Source organism: Embiotoca jacksoni, unplaced genomic scaffold (assembly GCF_022577435.1).
Source record: "Embiotoca jacksoni isolate LCO1_2020_lvr unplaced genomic scaffold, fEmbJac1.0.p SCAF_6, whole genome shotgun sequence".
Classification (NCBI taxonomy): domain Eukaryota; kingdom Metazoa; phylum Chordata; class Actinopteri; family Embiotocidae; genus Embiotoca; species Embiotoca jacksoni.
This window is the reverse complement of record NW_027185414.1, coordinates 18,223,893-18,243,976: the sequence shown is the minus strand read 5'-3', so window position 1 is coordinate 18,243,976 and position 20,084 is coordinate 18,223,893. Positions and strand designations below refer to the sequence as shown.

At 44.0% G+C, this 20,084-nt stretch overlaps 1 protein-coding gene across 6 annotated transcripts in view; it reads right to left on the bottom strand.

Annotated features, from left to right (window-relative positions):
- Positions 1–20,084, bottom strand: part of cbfa2t3 (CBFA2/RUNX1 partner transcriptional co-repressor 3) — a 43,703-nt gene that overhangs the window by 5,734 nt on the left and 17,885 nt on the right. For 2 of the 6 annotated variants that reach the window (XM_069173454.1, XM_069173457.1), the window contains exons 2-11: positions 14,838–14,993; positions 10,529–10,770; positions 10,093–10,182; positions 9,150–9,331; positions 6,461–6,744; positions 5,438–5,523; positions 4,020–4,311; positions 3,485–3,553; positions 2,673–2,726; positions 800–990 (exon numbers count right to left, since the gene is read on the bottom strand). In XM_069173454.1, the coding sequence (XP_069029555.1) occupies positions 800–990; positions 2,673–2,726; positions 3,485–3,553; positions 4,020–4,311; positions 5,438–5,523; positions 6,461–6,744; positions 9,150–9,331; positions 10,093–10,182; positions 10,529–10,770; positions 14,838–14,993 (1,646 nt within the window). Of the gene's footprint in view, positions 1–799; positions 991–2,672; positions 2,727–3,484; positions 3,554–4,019; positions 4,312–5,437; positions 5,524–6,460; positions 6,745–9,149; positions 9,332–10,092; positions 10,183–10,528; positions 10,771–14,814; positions 14,994–15,123; positions 15,309–20,084 lie in introns of those variants that run through there. The other 4 variants (XM_069173458.1, XM_069173456.1, XM_069173455.1 and 1 more) reach the window with 4 other exon arrangements.

The window sequence follows — 20,084 nt, the reverse complement described above, 5'->3', positions numbered from 1 at the left end:
CAAGTCATTTTTATAATCTAGTTCATGTGTCTGACCCTCATTTTCCTGTTACTCTTTGCAGAGGGATTAGATGTTATGGATTAAAGTCTTGGTCCAAGGCCACTCATTTGTGTTACCAGCAGGTGGTGGTCAACTGCTCTGTAATGATCTCAACCTGGCACTCTGCTACAACCATCTGCGTCTGTCTGCTTTTATTTACACAGACAACTGGACTGCTTCTGCAATAATGATGACAACATGCTGCAGCACCAAACCCAGAGCAGCCAGCTGCATGGATTACACAATACAAGATGGAGGGAACAAAGTGGAGGGTAATGGACAAATAGGGTGACCAGGTGTCCAACTTTATGTGGGACTGCACAGCATTTTCATCCCTTGTCCTGCATCCCATCTATTAGGACGATTATCAACATTTTTATTTGCTCTAGTTTTCAAAAGTCAGCACTGTGGGACAGACGCTTTCTTAAAAAAAGTCTTTTTTTCATTCAACATTCCCACTTAAAACCCCAAAGTCATTGCCAGATGGATAAGGAAACAGCGGCTGAAATAAGACTGTTAACCACACTGTGCAGCACTCCTGATCATACAGGTCAGCAGACTGTGGTAATAAGACCATTTTTTTTAAATTAAAAACTTGTCCCTTACAAAAATACTTTTTACCCTTTTGTGATCTGGTCCCCTTATGAACGGACGAAGGGAGCCTTTACAAGAAACTCTGAGTGAGTGACTGAGTAAGGAATTACAGATTAAGTAAGAGGAAAACGAGGCAAAACATCTGTGGGGAGTCTGTGATACTCACTTCACTGGAGTCTTCCTGCTGGTTGATGACTGTTAGTGCATCCTCTGAGGCTTGCCTCTTGGCCTCGGCCAGCGCCCTCTCCATTTTAGAGCGTTCAGCAGAAATCATCTCATGAGCCTTCCTCTCGGCGTCTGACACTGCCTTCTGCAGCTCTGACATCGCCTGTCGCTTCACCTCATTCACTGCCTCCTCTGAGAGAGAGAAAGAGAGGTGTGAGTGCTTATGGCCATCGTCCCATCCTGCCTGCTCTGTCATCCTTTATTAAGTCTCTTTAAGCTGCCATCTTGTTGCATCTCAGCAAACAGATGTACATCATCTAAGATTTAAAACTTTCTGCCAGAAAAGTGAAACAGCCAGACTTCAATGATTAATTCAAACCCGTGTGGTCACAATAATTTTCAGTGCTGACAACAGCAGATGTCAGCAACTTGGCTGTTCATTCAACATCCGGAGATTCTCTGTTTGCATGATTGCCATCTTGTCATGAGAATAATTTAAATTGCATTTGTTTGACAGTGAAAAGTGAATTATTTTCACAGCAGCGAACACATCCAGTGTCTCCACTGCAGGACTTCCCACAATGTCGATTTTTATCACTAGACTAGCACAAGCACCCTGTATGAGTGAGGAGGCTGTGTTTTATAACAGGCAGGTGTGTCGACTCCTCTCCAGATGGCAGTCTAAAATAGAAACTTCCTGTAGTCCCTTCTCAGTAGGAGGCAGGAGTGATTACATTTTACCGTCTTTCATTATTGGCCTCACAAATGCACAGCACGATTTCTCATAGGACTTGATTTACCAGAGAATATAGGCTGCCAGATATACACGATTTATAAATCAAATACTAATGCTGTATGTTGTAATCACGAGATATAAACTCCTCTAAAAGGTCTGCCATCAGAGACAGCAACATCACTAAATAAGATTCGTCCTTCTTGCTCAATCTCCTCCAGATGTGCCAAGTACACAAATACGCACACACATAAAGACACAAATGACACACATACGAGTGGATTGCCAGGTGTGTTAGACCAACCAAGTAGGAGGTGAGGCTGCGGCTGTTCTCTCCACTGCTCCCCATTTCCTCCAGTCAGTGTTTGTTTGAGAGGGAACTCATAAATAACTGTCACTTTTCCTCGCCGCTCCACTCCAGTTGTTTCAAACTACCGTGCAAAAAGATAGGTGGTGGGGGGAGCCTTATCCACACTCTGCTGTGTGTATGGCTGTGGGTGCAGTCACAGCATATGTCTATGTGAGCTTGTGCACATGCTTGGTTCCTATGCTCATATGCTAAAAAGTTAGCATTCTATCACTCTTGTAAACATATAGTCGCACTTAGACGCATGTCTCGATGGTTTCCCTCCTACCTTTGTCCCTCATTTCATTTCTACTCCTTTTTTCTATTCCTCCTACTTCTCCTCCTTCCCCGCCTCTTTCTTCTTCTCTTGCAAACACTATCTGCATTATTCCAAGCTTCTCAATTATCTGGCCTAATGCATGCACCACTAAGATTAGTTTGCAAATTTAATTAATTCTTATCAAGGAGACTGCATAGCAGATGCTGGGGCAATTAGCACTTAATGGAAAACACGGGGGCAGCAATATTAACGTTTTAATTCCACAGGGATTTGGCAAGTCCCTGAGACGTGTTATTTCTGTCTGCTTTTTCACACTTCAGATCTTATTTTTCAAAAGCACCGCAGTCTCTCAACCTGAACCAGACCAGAGAATACGTGTCTGGTTTTAATTAAAAGCAAGAGGTGCTGCAGCTTCACCAGGCATGCTACCTGGCTGCCGAGATAGAGGTGACACACGCACATACACAGACACAAACACTGGAGGTGAGATGTTGGGAGTTAGATATGTTACTCACCCTGCTTGTTTTGGAGGTGCTTTAGTGCTGGGGAGAGCGGGATGCTTGTAGTACCTGTATGAAAAACAACTGAAATTAAAAGAGCTTTTTCTGCTGGTGAAAATGCAGCAGAGTATTTTGCCGACAGCAGCAGCATCTTTCCTCCACAGGGTATTGGAGTATGAGTGCAACATAATAGAGCTGGGACTGAGGTGGAACAAGGGCTGAACTAGACGACTCCTGGGATGGGCTCTGTCTAACATGCAGTATACGAGAAGGCCCGTGCAATGCAACGCTACCACCTGCTTCACGTACAGAGTCAAAAATAATAACAATGGTCAATATGTTTGGTCTGTTTCTCTAATGTGTCTGTGCTGTATTTATTTCAGTCATCGGTTTGTGTTTGAAACGTGATGTGAAACTTGAGATTATGTGTTTTTCAGGACAGTTAACTCCACCCTGTGCAGCGCTGCTGTGGCCTACCGTAGGCCCGGTGACTGCATTTTCACTGCAGCTTTAACTGCAGTGGCCTTCATAGTGGTGACAGATGGAGGGCATTTAGCCCTAATGACACAGAGGGCCTCCAATCCTCTGGCCTGATGGACCTACAGCTGTAAGGCCTCTGTTTTGTCTGTGTGTTGGTAGCCAGGGTGAGGGCCATGAAGACTGATGATGGTGGTTGTGTGTGTGTGTGTGTGTGTGTGTGTGTGTGTGTGTGTGTGTGTGTGTGTGTGTGTGTGTGTGTGTGTGTGTGTGTGTGTGTGTGTTTTGTTAGTCTGTGTGAGGTCAATCATGAAGACAATAGAGAGAAGAAGGGGATGCCTGGCTCTTACCAGCTTTCCTCCAGATTTCTTCTGGCAGGTACCCTGAGGGAGGCCTGTGCAAGAAGTCTCGGTGGATCTCTGAAACACACACACACGGTCACACACTCGGTGTTGGTTACACGCACACAGTGACAACACTCTTGATCTGCATGAACACACATCCATTCAAGTTTCCCCTGCAGTTTCAATTCTATTTTTGGGAACTATGAGTGTGGCAACATCGGTAAATAAGCTGTCATCAACTTTTTCAACCATTTCTGGGAAGAAATGGGAACACGGGAGTTAGAAGTGAATACAAATCTTAATTATGAATGAGCATGCTGTCGACATAAGAGTGCAATCAGTTGGTTAAAAGATGTTGCAACTAGATTTGTATTGCTTCACAGTATGAGCTAGAATTTGTAAATCTGCAGAAAAACATGATCATTGAACAGACTTTTTATGTTTAAATTGATATATTAAGGCATTTTCAGCATGTCAAGTAAGCCCTACCTTGCTGTGAGTGTTTTGATTTGCCAAACATACCCTGTGTGTGTTTGTCTACCTGTCTGTCTGCCTGAATGCCTTTCAGCAGCCGAGGAAGTTCCTATGGGCAGTGACTCGCTGCTGCTAGCTGTGTTGGAGGAGGAGTTGTGGTGAGGAGGAGGAGGAGGAAGAGGAGGAGGAGGAGGAGGAAGGCAGTGCTGTCCGTTGCTCCCACCTTTTTTCATCTCCTCTACGTCACTGTAGCGCCGAATCCAGTGATTCATCTCTTCCCGGTCGGCCTCCTGGCAGCGGCGCAGCACTGTCAGAGAGCGGCGCGTCTTCTCTACCATGTCCATGATGCAGTTCAGAAGCTGCAAAGGCAAAAGATTAAGGCTATGTTAAAGTGATAAATGAAAGTAGGGAGAAGTTTGGCAGTGCTCCATGTTTTTAAAAATGTAAATCTTTTCTCCACAAACACATTCTCTGGTTCCTACAAATCGATCTAAAAAAAAGCTCAAATTTCTACAGTAGAGAGTTTGAAATGAACAAAACTTGATCAATCCAAAGATCACGGGAACAAAACGAGTCTGTAAGTCTACACATTATTTAAATCTCACCTAACAGACGAGTGTGTTTGCATGTGACTGTGTCTTGCTTCATGGATTGTATGCTTGTCAGTGAATTTCAGTGTCTAAGAGCATTACAACAGTGATAAGGTAACAGCTGGGCTGCTGATGAAAAAGTTGAGCCAATTTCTTCCACCCTTCTGCTCCGTTCCCTGCCAACTCAACAGATTTCCTCTCTGTTTTTCCCCTCCCGTTGTAAACAGTGTCCCTTTTTTCCACAGTGGCCAGTCTTTCCAGACCCGGCAAGGTTTACTAAATGGGTTTAACATGGTTGACATTCAATCCATATCATTATTCCCATTCATCTTTCCCTCTCTCTGTCACTGCCTCCTTTCTCTCTCCACCACCTCCCTCCCCTCTGAGTTAGCTATATTTATTTCAGTGAAGTGTTTCTAATTTGGCAGGGGTCCAGGCCTGGCCGGTTCTCTCCATGACTGCAGCTCTTGTCTCAGCTGCTCTCCCCAGCTGGAGCTCCTCTCTGCTGGGTCCTGAGCTCCATCTGGGGCTCTGTTTCTCTCCCTCACTCCCTCTCTCTCACTCACTCTGTGTGTGTGTGTTTGTGTGTCTGTCTTATTTTCTCTTCATGGAGTTGGGTGCTGGAAATCCAGATAGGTATCTGTCAGTTGTTTATGCACCGCACTGACACAGACCTCCTAAGGTCAGCTGTCCATCAACTGCCAACTCAGCTGGGACGAAGGCTGTTCAGTCTGTCAACAGTTCCTGTCCCTGTCATCTGCATGCCATCCTTAGCACTAAAACTAACTTTAATCACCTGCTGACCCTCTTAGCTCCTTTTTCTTTTTACACTGCTTAATATGAGTGAAACAAAGAGGTGGTTGATATTAAACACGGCTACCATGCAGATACTTACATTATCAAGGTGCTTCCATTCCTCTGCCCACTCTCGATCTGTAAGACGGTGGTCGATTACCTCCTCTTGGCGAGCTCCAAGAACTGCTGCAACAAAAACATACGGGACAACTCGGGTAAACTCATGCGCAGTTCAGTTTAAAACACACTTTTGACAATTTCTAACCCCGAACACTGACAGTGCTGACTGTGAGGGAGTTTGTGTCACATTGTGGTCTCTGTTGCCCAGTTGCCTTTCAATAACACCTACATTGACCACGACCCGGAGCAATGACAATCTTCACAGATATATCATCAAATAGGTGACATAGACATAGATATTGTTAGAGTTTGTTTGTTTTACTATAGTTGTGTCATCTGGAACAAACGGCTTTATAACCTGGACATTTTTTTATGATTGTGTCCACATGATAAACCAATAACTTCTTGATTTAATTAGCCTTTGATTACCAACTATGTATATCTGTGTCTGTAGGATGGATGGATTACATTCTTTTGAATATAATTTATTATATTTTTCTATACATGCTATTTTACTTGTTGCTGCAAAGAATACTGAGTTTATTTGCTTTAAATATGCTTTATATATCTATGTAATTTATTGAGAATTTGCACCAGGCTTTCCAAATATAACATGAATAAAACCTCCAGCATCCATCCAACTTTTTATTATTAATTTTTTTTTAAAACCAAATAGAAAGTGAGACTCACTCGTGGTTATACAACAGCCTCATGTCTAATGAGTGAGACAATTTGGCTAAGAATTCATCTCTTTCCTTTTGGGAAAGCAGAAGGAAGGCATATATGGGTGCCACAGATGGCCACATGGGCATGTATGGCTGTGGTCTTTATATAGATGCACTGCCACAAGGATTTTCTCACTGAACTGACAACTGGCCTTTGTTCTCTACATACACCCCACTTATATATACACTTCAAGTTCATTTAGTCTTGACCATATAACTGAGTACTACGTGACTGTAGATCTATAGATTCATCTAACAGTGCTTTACAGCTGTCCTACCTGTCTGCCGGTGCCTGTCTCGGGCGTCGCGGTGTTCATTATGTCTGTAGGCATCTCTGTATTGGTGTGCCAGGGCCATGTCTTCTAAACGATAGTGCTGGGGTCCCACTTGGGGGTTGGGTGGGTGGGGCAGCCCATTGGGAGGGTGCGTGGAGAGGCCGTTGGGAGGCGGGTGAGCAGGAAGACCCGTGCTGGGGCTGAAACGTTGACTGGGGCTGATGGTGCAGGGTCTCTTAGCCAGGTGCTCCGCATGCAACCCATCTCTCTCTGAGCTGTCTTTGGTCCTGTGGAGGCAGAGAGGGGAATACGTTAAAACACGACTGAATGTTAACACACTCAGCTGCTTGTAAGTAAAATGGAGTTCAAAAATAATGTTGTTGTTTACAACAGCACTATTTAGTTCAACAACTATTTTTTTGGAATCAGAAAATGTATCCAGGTCCTGGATAATGTCAGTACCTCACAGTTTACAGTATAAAGTATGAAAAAGCAAACTGCTGTGTCAACAAAGAAATGAAACATCCCATGAAGAATTGAAATCAGACTAGAGACTAAAGCCTGCAGGGTTTTCCTGCAGTGGGAAGTGTGGGATGCATAGTATATAATGATCTACAACAAAACATTGTTATTGTGCAATTTAGTGTTTATTTGCCAATATTCAGTGGCCTTGCACAGCCAGGCTCATAAGCCATGCTGACACAACTTTAGACAAATGCTTGACCAATTAGAAATTATTCTGCTGCTAACACGACTACCCTCATTTGTGAACATTTCTTGCCTCCGATTTTTACAACTAAGTTTTAACACCACGTTGACGTCTGAAGGAAGAATATAAACTTTTAAGCAGCCTACTGGATCTTTCTCCAGTTTGTCCCTCCCTGTCTTCGTCAGACCACGATGTGAAAACTGTGCGATGGCTTCACCAGGCTAATTATACAATGCCAGTGTATGACTTCATAGTTCAGAAAAACATGCAAGGTGGGAAAATTCTTACCGCTAAAACAAATAGGCCGATATGATTCATGTCATGATATCATGATAGTACTGCGTCTGTTACCAGTGTAGAGTTTCTGTGTATTCAGTATATTGTAAAGTAACACATGGTAACAACTCCAAACTAAGATGGATGATTATTAAAAGGAAACTCAGGAGTAGAAATGAAAAGCTGTGCTTTTTTAAACAAAGACAACGTTCAAGAGTTACAGACGAGAGCATCGAATGTTGTGAAACACAAAACACAAGTTTTTTTTTTGAAGTTCAACAACTCCCATATGTATACCAACATAGTTACTCACAAATACACATGTTTATGTATCCCTGCTGAGAGCTGCTTGTTGTTCAGTTACAGTAAGGCAGTGCCTCTCCAAAGCTTTTGCACAGCTGTACACCATATGTATAAAACAAAACCAAGTCCAACTGTACACCCTGCATCTCAAGCTCTTAATCTGAATATCCCTCGGCCTACTCTTAGTTTGCAAGTATTTCTCCCTCTCCCTCCCACCCTGCTCTCGGGCTTAAGGGGCAATATGGGCTGAATGCTGTGCATTTGCCAGATGTTTTGTAACACACATTTGTGTCTGTGTACTTTAAGTGAGTGTGTATCTGTGCTTGTGTGAGAGGTTGTGTTTTCTAGCCATCTGGACAGTTTAAATGGGAGTGTTGATATTAATCTGTTTAGCTGGATGGCTATTGCCAGGCATTCAGATGGAAATCACTCTTTATCTTCCCGGGGATCAAAGGCGAATGAATGCAACACTACCCCATGTTGATGATGTGTGTGAAGTGTGTGGCTCATTCTCGGTTATCCATGTGTATATTTGTGCATATAGTCATCCACATCTCTGGCTGTAGTCACCAACAAATCAGAGGAACAGCTGGCACAACGTAGGCCCTGCCCCAGCTGAACCCCCCACCCCACCCTCCTCCTCCACTGAGTCCTGCCTGCTGTGTATAAACCAGAGGTCGGGAGGCGGCGGTGTGCGGATTACAGTGGGATTGCACATCCAGCTCCAACCCCAAGTTCCATACAAACCGCCACCATCCACCTCCCCACACCCAGCTCAGGATGTGCTCAGTATTACGGTCACCACATCACCATCTGGACACATCCCTGACATATGGACAGCTGCTGGGAGCCCACAGGTCAGGCAGGCGGAGGGAGCGAGAGGGAGGGCGAGTGAGAAGGGTGAAGAAGTGAAGAGAAAAGAAGGACAGCGCCAGTAAGAGAAGAAGGAGGAAATGAAAAAGGACAAATGCCAGTTAATTCTCTTGTGTTAACTTCTTAGCTGCGAGAATAAAGCAGAGCGCTCGGGAGAAATGTGGGACAATAGCAAACCCTTGCACTGCTGGTCTTCTTGTCTGTGTTTGGGTTATGCTGAGGACACCTACTATACTACGCTCCTTGCACTCTCATCTTTGGCTCTGTCTCTGTCATTTGCTGCTCAGCCTCTCTTTTTCCTTTCCTACTCTGCATTTATCTCCCTCCACCCTCCCAGACAGCTGGCAGAGCCAGTCTGGCATCAGGGCTGTCCAGACTTCCGCCTCCCGCACAGAGGATTTGCAGCCTCTTTTGTCGCTTGGCATTCAGAAATACCCTAAAATAATTCATATACCAGTCTGTGTGAGAGTCTGCCAATGTATGTGCACTTCTGACATCTGTGTTTTCCGGAGTTTAATGGAGAGATGCTACCTGTCAGGGGTCCTTCTCTTGCCATGCTCATTCATCTCCAGCATGATCTCGGAGGAGTCGAGGGGCGAGCTGGCATTGGCGTCCAGGAGTAGCTGCTCGTGTTGGGCAAGATACTGAGCTGGAGTCTGTTTGGCCAACCTGGCACAGTGGAGCAATTCTCTCTGCAGCAGAGGCAGGTTTGCCTTCAGTGGTAAAAAGAGGAAAGACAGACATCTCTGATTAGGAATGAAATAAGTTGTTGTAGGACGGACATAGATTTATTGAGCCAATGTAAATGTAGAGAAGAGTGTTAAGTGGACATGAGGAGAGATAGAAACTCACGGTGGAACAATAGATAGATGGGGTGAGAGTGAAATAATGCCAGATGAGGGGGGGGAGAAAGTGATAGATGAAGAGACAGGATGAGATAAGACAGGTCTCTCGACACATTCCTCTACCATGTGTCTCACGCTCTCTCTGAGGTGTGTGTGTGTGTGTGTGTGTGTGTGTGTGTGTGTGTGTGTGTGTGTGTGTGTGTGTGTGTGTGTGTGTAACAGTGTTGTCAAATAGCTCTCTCAGACCTGTCTGGTTGATATAACACAGCTATTCCTGCAATGTCCCAGATGTGGAAGATCATGGCACACCAGGAGGTCTGACAGATTCACACACATTCTTTATTTTTATTTTTTTTTACCAGATATTTACATGCACATCCTTCCACTATCTAAATTCAATATGATGACTAACACACTGACACCTATAGATTTCCAGTAAAGACTAGGTTTCCCTTCCCACCTCGCTAGCAACCCGTTCTGTTTGGAGGCAGATAGGAAGGAGCACAGTAGAAAGAAATATCCACTCACACACAAAAACACTGGCCATATGGAATGGTTAAGTTCGTGCATGTCAACGGAAGACAGCAGGCTTGATTTATTTTACAGAAAATCTTCAAACAGGCATTTACCTTTAGGAAAGGAATGACAAAAGGCCTCAGAGGGAAGTTGGTGGCCTCGTGAAGTTTGGAGTGAAACTCTTCGATGGTGAGCGTGGAATTCTGTCCAAGACAACAGGAAGTGTTTGAGAAAGAGAGGAAACAAGGGCCACCAAGAAGCAAACTTCAATAACTTTAATAACAGGAGCTATACAAATTCCCCAAAATGTAATTTCTTTATGTTATTATTATCACAACTTCGACCAAGATAAATATCTTGACAAGTTGCTTGTTGATTGTTTTAGTTCTGCTAGTTGTAAAAGACAAATTTAGAATATGTAAAATATTCTACAACACATTAATTAACCTAATGCTATGATAAAGAATTAAAAAAAATACAAGGATACTGAGCTGCTACGAGTGGGTGGACTGTAGTCTTGTTGGAAAGATAAACATAATCACAACATACCACCAGTCCCAACACAAGGCTGCGCACTCTCTCTCCAATCTCAGGCGATATGTCGTTGCCAAACTGCTGCAGCGTGGTCAGAAAGCGCTTCAGCTTGCAGAGTTGCCGGGCGCCACAAGCTGGGGGGAGCTGTTGGTTGGACAACGAGGCTGTCGAGGACATGGCTGGCCCGTTGCTGAAGCCGTTAGGAGTGGAAGGGGCACCGTTTAATGATGTGGGAGAGTGGCTGCTCCCATTCAGCACTGCAGATAAACAGACAGAAGGATGAAACAGTGAATTGGGTCAGTAGTTTTGAAGGAGCCTGAGGGGCATATGACAGATCTGGGGACAGGACGAGGGCAGAAGCCCTTAAATCCTGCTGATAAAAGAGTGTGTTGTTAAGATGAAAAATGAGTAAAGCACACAATAGATTATGACACCATGTCTTCAATATTTGATGCACAAATTGGCTATAGTGATGCAATTTTCTGTTTGTTTCTCTGAGGGCTGCAAGTGTGTTGGTGTGTGTGTGTTTGCAGTAACTTCAGCTGTCTCACAAGTGGTACCATTTGGCCCCCCACCCCACCCCACCCCCCTTCCCCATCTCCCCGTGTATCAGTCTATTCCACCCTGCTCCTCACTCACTCACTCACTCACTCACTCACTCACTCACTCACTCACTCACTCACTCACTCACTCACTCACTCGGACACAACTATAAGAGGAACTTGTTAAAGAGGTGCCAAAAATAGTCCTGTGGCCTGTGTTACATTTATTCCAGTAGCAGGTGTGTAGCTAAATCTGGCCCTGCACATGTCCACCAGCTGAAAGTAGATTTCCAGCTTTAAGCTTCAGAATAGACACAGCATTCATACACATATATAATCACTCACATATTCTTCTTAATGCAGCCACAAACAAACTCATAAATACACAGGAGCTCACACACTCACGTTTGACCTTTCCCCCGAAATGCTCTTCTTCAATCGGATGCCATATACAGTGGTGTGAAAAAGTGTTTGCCCCCTTCCTGATTTCCAATTTTTTTGCATGTCTGTCACACTTAAATGTTTCAGATCATCAAACACATTTAAATGTTAGTCAAAGATAACACAAGTAAACACAAAATGCAGTTTTTATTATTAAGGGAGAAAAAAAATCCAAACCCACATGGCCCTGTGTGAAAAAGTGTTTGCCCCCTCCTGTTAAAACATAACTTAACTGTGGTTTATCACACCTGAGTTCAATTTCTCTAGCCACACCCAGGCCTGATTACTGCCACACCTGTTCTCAATCAAGAAATCACTTAAATAGGACCTGCCTGACAAAGTGAAGTAGACCAAAAGATCTTCAAAAGCTAGACATCATGCTGAGATCCAAAGAAATTCAGGAACAAATGAGAAAGAAAGTAATTGAGATCTTATCAGTCTGGAAAAGGTTATAAAGCCATTTCTAAAGCTTTGGGACTCCAGAGAACCACAGTGAGAGCCATTATCCACAAATGGAGAAAACATGGAACAGTGGTGAACCTTCCCAGGAGTGGTCGGCCTACCAAAATTACCCCAAGAGCGCAGCGACGACTCAGCCGAGAGGTCACAAAAGATCCCACAACAACATCCAAAGAACTGCAGGCCTCACTTGCCTCAGTTAAGGTCAGTGTTCATGACTCCACCATAAGAAAGAGACTGGGCAAAAATGGCCTGCATGGCAGAGTTCCAAGACCAAAACCACCGCTGAGCAAAAAGAACATTAAGGCTCGTCTCATTTTTGACAGAAAACATCTTGATGATCCCCAAGACTTTTGGGAAAATACTCTGTGGACTGATGAGACAAAAGTTGAACTTTTTGGAAGGTGTGTGTCCCGTTACATCTGGCGTAAAAGTAACACCGCATTTCAGAAAAAGAACATCATACCAACAGTAAAATATGGTGGTGGTAGTGTGATGGTCTGGGGCTGTTTTGCTGCTTCAGGACCTGGAAGACTTGTTGCGATAAATGGAACCATGAATTCTACTGTCTACCAAAAAATCCTGAAGGAGAATGTCCGGCCATCTGTTCGTGACCTCAAGCTGAAGCCAACTTGGGTTCTGCAGCAGGACAATGATCCAAAACACACCAGCAAGTCCACCTCTGAATGGCTGAAGAAAAACAAAATGAAGACTTTGGAGTGGCCTAGTCAAAGTCCTGACCTGAATCCTATTGAAATGCTGTGGCATGACCTTAAAAACACAGCGCTGTAAAAGACTCATTACAAGTTATCGCAAACGCTTGATTGCAGTTGTTGCTGATAAGGGTGGCCCAACCAGTTATTAGGTTTAGGGGGCAAACACTTTTTCACACAGGGCCATGTGGGTTTGGATTTTGTTTCTCCCTTAATAATAAAAACCTTCATTTAAAAACTGCATTCTGTGTTTACTTGTGTTATCTTTGACTAATATTTAAATTTGTTTGATGATCTGAAACATTTAAGTGTGACAAACATGCAAAAAAAAAAAAGAAATCAGGAAGGGGCAAACACTTTTTCACACCACTGTAGTATGTAAATAAACATATATCTTTGTGTGTGTGTGTGTGTGTGTGTGTGTGTGTGTGTGTGTGTGTGTGTGTGTGTGTGTGTGTGTGTGTGTGTTTGCATGCATTATATGTGTGCTGGAGTAACTAATGATGACAAAATGTAACATGGTTGTCTCTTTCTGTGTGAACTGCTATATCTGGAGTTCAATTTCATCATAACTTATTTCATGATAACAGACTACAGTATGCAGGCACTTAACTCTGACCACAGCATTCAAAGTATAATTTTATTTCCGATGCAGCAACTTAATCATTTCAAAATGTATTTAGAGACCTTTACAGAGAGCCTCTGTTGATTGTAAAGCTATACTTGGTCCTCATACATGAATAAAGCAAAGACTAAAAGCAGTTCAGTTGTCCACTGGTCCAGTTTCTGTGGTTCCTCTCTGGCATGCTTGTTGCTCTAATCCATGGGTCGAGGGCCTGCACACATATGGACTAACCCATGTGATCCCAACAGGCAGCACTTGTGTTCTGGTTTTAGAGAGAGAGGGAGAGGTGCAAGGAGAGAGCTTCACTGCTGACTGCCCGCCACAACAGGTGAAACAACATGGCCTGTCATTGCTATATAGGGAAGAAAGTAGTCTACACACGGCAACACCATCCCGGCTGATGTCCTCTCTACCGACCGCCGCCTGACCAGCTGGTAAACAACACAGACACACATGCTTGCGCAGTGCCACAGTCACACTAATGCATGCACTTCAAGACACTTGTCCAGCCAGCAAGGGCGTTATGCTCACCAAAATACACACACACACACACACACACACACACACACACACACACACACACACACACACACACACACACACATATGCCTGCAGAGACACACACCTGACACACAAGTGACTTCAACACTTGTTCACCAGAACAGGGGAGAAACACATATTTGGAATTTCTCTCCCTTTGCACAAGCATATAAAGTGACAGTTGATATAAGAAGAACACATGGCTGTGTAGATGTATTGTAGATGACTTCTGAGGTACTGCAGAAATGTAACAAGTTGTGTAATTTAACACAAAGACATTGGTGAATAATTTCATTAACATATAACAGGTCTCAACACAGGGCACATTTTTTTTTATTGAAATGCAGTTGCATTAAGAATTGCATGTAACTAACTCTATCAAGTAAATCTAAAACCATTTTACCATCTTTTTTACAAAGACTTTTGCTTTTATTTGGCGGTTAAGAGTTGTTGACAGGAAATGAGCGCGAGAGAGACAGAGAATGACAAGCAACAAAAGTCCCTGACAGGAATCAAAACATGAACATTGTGATCACAGTATATTACATGCATCTTTTTTTTAAATTTATTTTTTTTTTTATAAAATTTACATCTTAACCTTTGGTTGCCTCAGCTTGGTAAAGTTTTAACCTGAATGCCAAAATCCCATTTGACTGACAAATTACTAAATCTATGCTTAAATATGCATACGAGCTCTATGGAGGAATATTGCTGTAGATACCAGCTTACACAACTTTTGCCATCTTTTCGAATGCCCACAATGAAAAGGAACACTTAGAGCTGTTCCTCCTGGGTCACTGATACAGCATGCCTCCAAGCTCAATGTTTTTCTCACACCTGCCCGGGTAACTGCCTGATGACATGACACTTCAACACAAAAGGATTATCTTTAAGTTAAAGAAAACATGGACAACAAAAATAGTAAATGCATATACTGTATATTTCACAGTTTATGTTGACTTAATGTGTCGTTATTCTTACTTAGAAATTCAAAGGGTCCTTACTTGATTTACTGGTGGTAGGGGTGAAAGAAGCATTGCGATTGGTTGCTTGGCTGACAGCCGGGGGTGGAGGAGGCATGGTGGGTGGGGTGGACCTGGGCTGGGTTTTCACATCCGCAGGTGAATCTGGCATTGTTCCAACCTTCTGCACTCTGCTACCTGTGACATGAAAGGAGAAAAAGACAGAGACAGCAGAGAGTTATCAAGACAGAGCTGCAGCTGAAGAAAAAAAAAAAAAAAAATCAAACTTTCAAAGTGGAGACAGCTGGTTAAGGAACAGAGCACTGACATTTTCACCTGGGAGCCATCGATTGTTTCCTCAAAACAAAAGCCCCATATAAAGAACCAAAACAAATCAATGCACTGAGTGGAAATGAATCCAAACTTGTATTGTCTTTCTTGTTGGAGATTCATGGGCCCGGGAGACATACAGTAACACCTGCTCACTTGCTCAGCTGCTGCTGACTGAGATCCCCCTTCTCTTCCCTCTCGCTCTCTTTCCTTTACACATACACAATCCATGTAGCTATGACATCCCAATCAGTGCCCCTCCACTGTAACCTCCAACCCCCCCCCCCCCCCCCCTGACACACACACACACACACACACACACACACACACACACACACACACACACACACACACACACACACACACATTCACATGCACACAGTCCTGCCCGCCTGTCCCTTCTCGTTCCCCGAGTTCAGACAGCCGGCCTGACAGCCAGTGACAAGTGCAGCTGGATCTGCTGCTGTCCGTCACCGTGGACTGGCTTTCAGCAGAGCTCTGTCCTGCTACCACAGGCTTCACTGTCCTCTGCCAGACACCCCACCAGGACCAAACAAGGCAAGGCCAAGCTCTGTAGCATGAAGGGAATGGATGGTACAGCAAGGGACATGAGAAGACAACACGACACTGGGTGGATGTGCCGTGACCACAAGCATGTGTGAGGACTGATGTACTACATTGTGTGCTAGAGGCAGAGGGCCTCATGCAATGTATACACTCATGCAGTGTTTTCCACAAAAACACTGTCACACACAAAACTGCATGTAAAAAGTCAGACTCTATCTTTCTATGTATGAGTGTTGACTGTCTTTCTGCGTCTGTCTGTCATTGCAGCTGCTGGAACTAGATCCTTCTGCAATGTAAACCTGAGCTGAGAGTCTGATGACTTTTTCAGCCAGTGAGAAGATCGCTTTTAAGGATGTGTATAACTGGCAGTTGCATAGTGCAATAAATGTGCACTATGCAATGAAACACAATGAAATCTAAATGCCACAGAGCTTATGTACGAGTACAGAAATGTGTTTCTGTTTGAGTACTACTCACCTCTGTTCTATAGCAAACAAGTACATTTATAATAAAAGACTAAGGAGAGAAGGCCTTCTTCTATACTTGAGGTGGATGTAAACCACACTGAAGACCTTCTGTGGCATTCGTTGATTCTTAATAACTCTTACTGCATCCTCGTCAGATATTTCTTAACGTATTAGAGGAGGAAAACAGGAGAAACAAACATTTCTTGCCTTTACAGCTGCGTCCTGAGACTCCACTTAGTTACAAGTGAAAATGTCTTGTACTACGAATATAAAAGATAATAGAAACTGTACCCCCTGAAGTAAAATTGAAAGCCCTCTGTGGCCATGCATTGTATGGGTAACTGCACTGGGTAACATATCAAATCACTGTCACATCCCTTGTTTTTTTAATTTCATTCCTGTGAAATGTTTTTCTCCACCAAACCCTGCCTCGGCTGGCCTCAGTCCTTGGTGTTAGCCTATTTCTGAGAGCTCATGTAGAAGCGTTCAACAGCTGGTGTCTGTATTTAAAGGGTGCCACATTGGAGTATGCTGTACGAGGGCCATTGACACAGTGATCCTCGAGAACACGAGGGGCACTCTGCTGTTTGCCCCATGCCAGACGCTCTGAACATAAACACACAAGGTTGTAGATAGAGTCAGATGGTGCTGGTGTGGTATAAATAGATGCAACCATCTCTTCTATAGATCTCTAGACACACAAACAAGCTCTCCGTGCTGCTGAATCAGTGGGCTAATTCCAGTATGGAGGCAGCTATATGCTTCTGTAAGCCTCCTCTTTCATCAAATATACTCGGCCTCTATATGCAGTGGGGAATGGAGGACAGTATGACATTTCTTGACAAACATTATGATAACCAGTCAGATAAGTTATTTTCAAGACTGTAGAGTCCACTTGTCCTCTCATACTGAAAAGTGGTGGACATAAAAACAGGAGAGGAGAGGAGAGGAGAGGAGAGGAGAGGAGAGGAGAGGAGGATGATAAGAGGACCATGCTGTCTGTCTGCTCCCACCGTGGGATTATGGACAGCTGTTTAATCTGACCAGCTACAGGGACAGGGCACACACATACACATACACACCATGCTCAGGATTTTACTTTTAATACATTAGGAAGTCTGTTAGGTCTGCAACCCCATCTGTGACCATCTGTCCTCCCTTTGTGTTTTGTGCTGAAGGACAAAACATTTATACCAAAAGAAGTATAAAGACAGAGATCAGTCTGGACTACACTACTGTCTGTAAATTGTTATTTCCCCACACATCTGAGTGTCTGACAGGAGCCACTTTGGGAACAATACAGCTGAGAATAGATCTGCTCAGGGTACAGGGTTGCTGTCTATCCTAAATACTACTGAATATTCTGGTGAAAATAAAAGATGATACAATCATTACCCACCTTGCCTGCTGCTGTCTGGGTGTGTTTGTCTGTTTCTCAGACTCTCTCAACAGCTGTATGTCTGTATGTTTGATGTAATCGGGGCTAAAAGATTGCTCACCAAAGAAACAGTCTCCAGTCGGAGTTCTAAAAATGTTCCCTGTCTTCTTCTCTCCCCTTGTGCCATGATGAAACAAGATGAAAAACAACTCACTGCAAGTTACACAAACCACCGACAACATACTGTACAACCGCACATACACAGTGCAGCGGTTTGTCGAACTTTCTAAACTCCTTTTAGGGTGTCATTATAGATTTAAGGACGTACGCTTTCATTAAAGCCCCTTAAAACAAACATACATACACAAATACATCCCACCAAGATATTAAAGGGCCATTCAGATGTTCTTAGTGCATTTTTGGTTTCATTTTACATTGGCATAAGTCTGTGTTGACTGTGTGTATATGAATGTTTGCGTGTGCATTTGCGCTTCCACTGGAAATACAGCTGCAACTTATTAGCTTTAGCTAACCACAGTCCCCTTAAATCCCCCCTGTCTATTCAATCTCTCTTACTCCGCAGAGACTCTCGTCAGTGACCACATAGCCCTAAAACTCTCCCTCTGTCTCTTGCTCCCTCCCTCCCACTGTAATTCCCCCAGTCTCCAGGAATGCTGTTGTTTTTAATTTCTCCCAGCTGCTCTGGCTGGCTGCCCAGCCGCCTGCCTTTCCACATCTGTTCCCTATCAGGCCGCTGTGGAGTCCACACAAACAGAGCCTGAGCCCCTGGCCCCCAGCCCCCCACCAGGCCTTTATATCAAAACATTGGGGATTGTAGTCTTGTGCCCCAAGACCTGGGATTTAGGGATACAGCACCATCCATTCTCATACTACCAGCTCATACACCATTCAAAAGAAAGATCGCTAACATCATTAACATAAAGTAAATGTCAGCTTCCTGCGACCTAGAACAAACCAAGACGATGTTTTCAGTCTGTGTGCCTACTTGTCCTATATTTTGATATTTGCCTCGTTGTCAGCGTGAACTGTGTCACAGGTAAGATGAAAATGTGTGTGTACGTGTGTGTATATTTGTATTTGTGTGTCAGCACAGAGGCTGCTTCTGCAGACAGATCCCAGACTCCACTTCATCTTGAGCTGATTTAGAGTTCAGAGGCTTTGAAGCCCTCACTAATGACAGGGTGGGAGACAGAGGCCAGTACAGTGCACACACACACACACACACACACACACACACACACACACACACACACACACACACACGTTTGTGCTTCTATCGTCACGAGGACTCTTACTGCCATAATGTGTTCCCTAGCCCCTTGCCCTAACTTTAACCTAAATCTAATTGTAATCGCAAGTCTTAACACTCAAACAACCCTGTGAAGGTAAATCTAAAGATGCCGCAAAATGTCTTCACTTTGCAGAAATGTCCTCACCCCCATGGTCTAAAACTTAAATTTGTCCTCACAAATTGCAGACGAGCAAGAACACACACACAGAAACAGACACACAGATGCATTCACACATGCTCACAAGTTTGCAGAATGAATATGTTCACGCTGCGGACATAAACGCAGACATTTTCCTCTATGTTATTTGAGAATCTCTGTGATCGTACACATGCAATGACCGCTGAACAAACATGTTGAACGAAAACCAAACTGGGGAATGGGGAATGAGGGGCAGGGGTTGGAGGGAGGTCATTGTTTCTCCTTAATAAGCGCTGACAAAAACCATCCTGTCTTTGATCAGATTACCATAAGCAAACCATTGACAGGTCACCAGCTTTTTAAAGTCAAAAGCATCAATGTTTCCTTTTAAATGGTTAAACTGGCGAGAAAAGCAACAATAACTTGATGACAAGCAGGGAGCAAGGATGGATAAAAGACAATTCATTCAGGGCCAGAGGTGCTAAGGTTAGAGGAGTTGTATTACTGTCTCTCTGAGCTGCAGGGATCCTGTCTTACAGCTTATATCTGTGAAAGCTGTTGATGTAATTGTATTGAAGTTCTAGCGACCATCTGTTCTCCTTTGGGAGGGCCTGGCTCCTCTCGTCGGCAGTGAAGTGGTTATGTGCAGCATATCACTGCTGCCGACGTGCTCACAGAGAAAAAACTTCCTTTTCAGATTTTCCCAACGGCTGCTAATAAAATCCAGATGCTAGACTGGAGCTGTTCCTGCCTCACTCCCGCCTCCTTCTCTCCTCCCTCTCCATCTTCTATCCTTCTCCATCTCTTCTCTTAGTCTCCCCCCTCCTCTTCATTCTCTCCTGTCCTTCTATGTTGCTAATTATTTATTTCATTCTTTTCATCTAGCTCTCCTCCCTTTGCTCCCCCCCCTCCTGTCCCCTCTTACCCCCCCCCCCCCCCCCATCCCCATCCCCCCCCCCATTCATCCATCCTCGCCTCCGACTTTCTCTCCAGCCACTAACCCAGAGCCATTCCTAAATAAAGGAAAGTATTTGTGACATTCGGCCGGGGCAGGCTGTGCCAAGAACAACTCTCTGGCTAGCCAGACACATCTGGA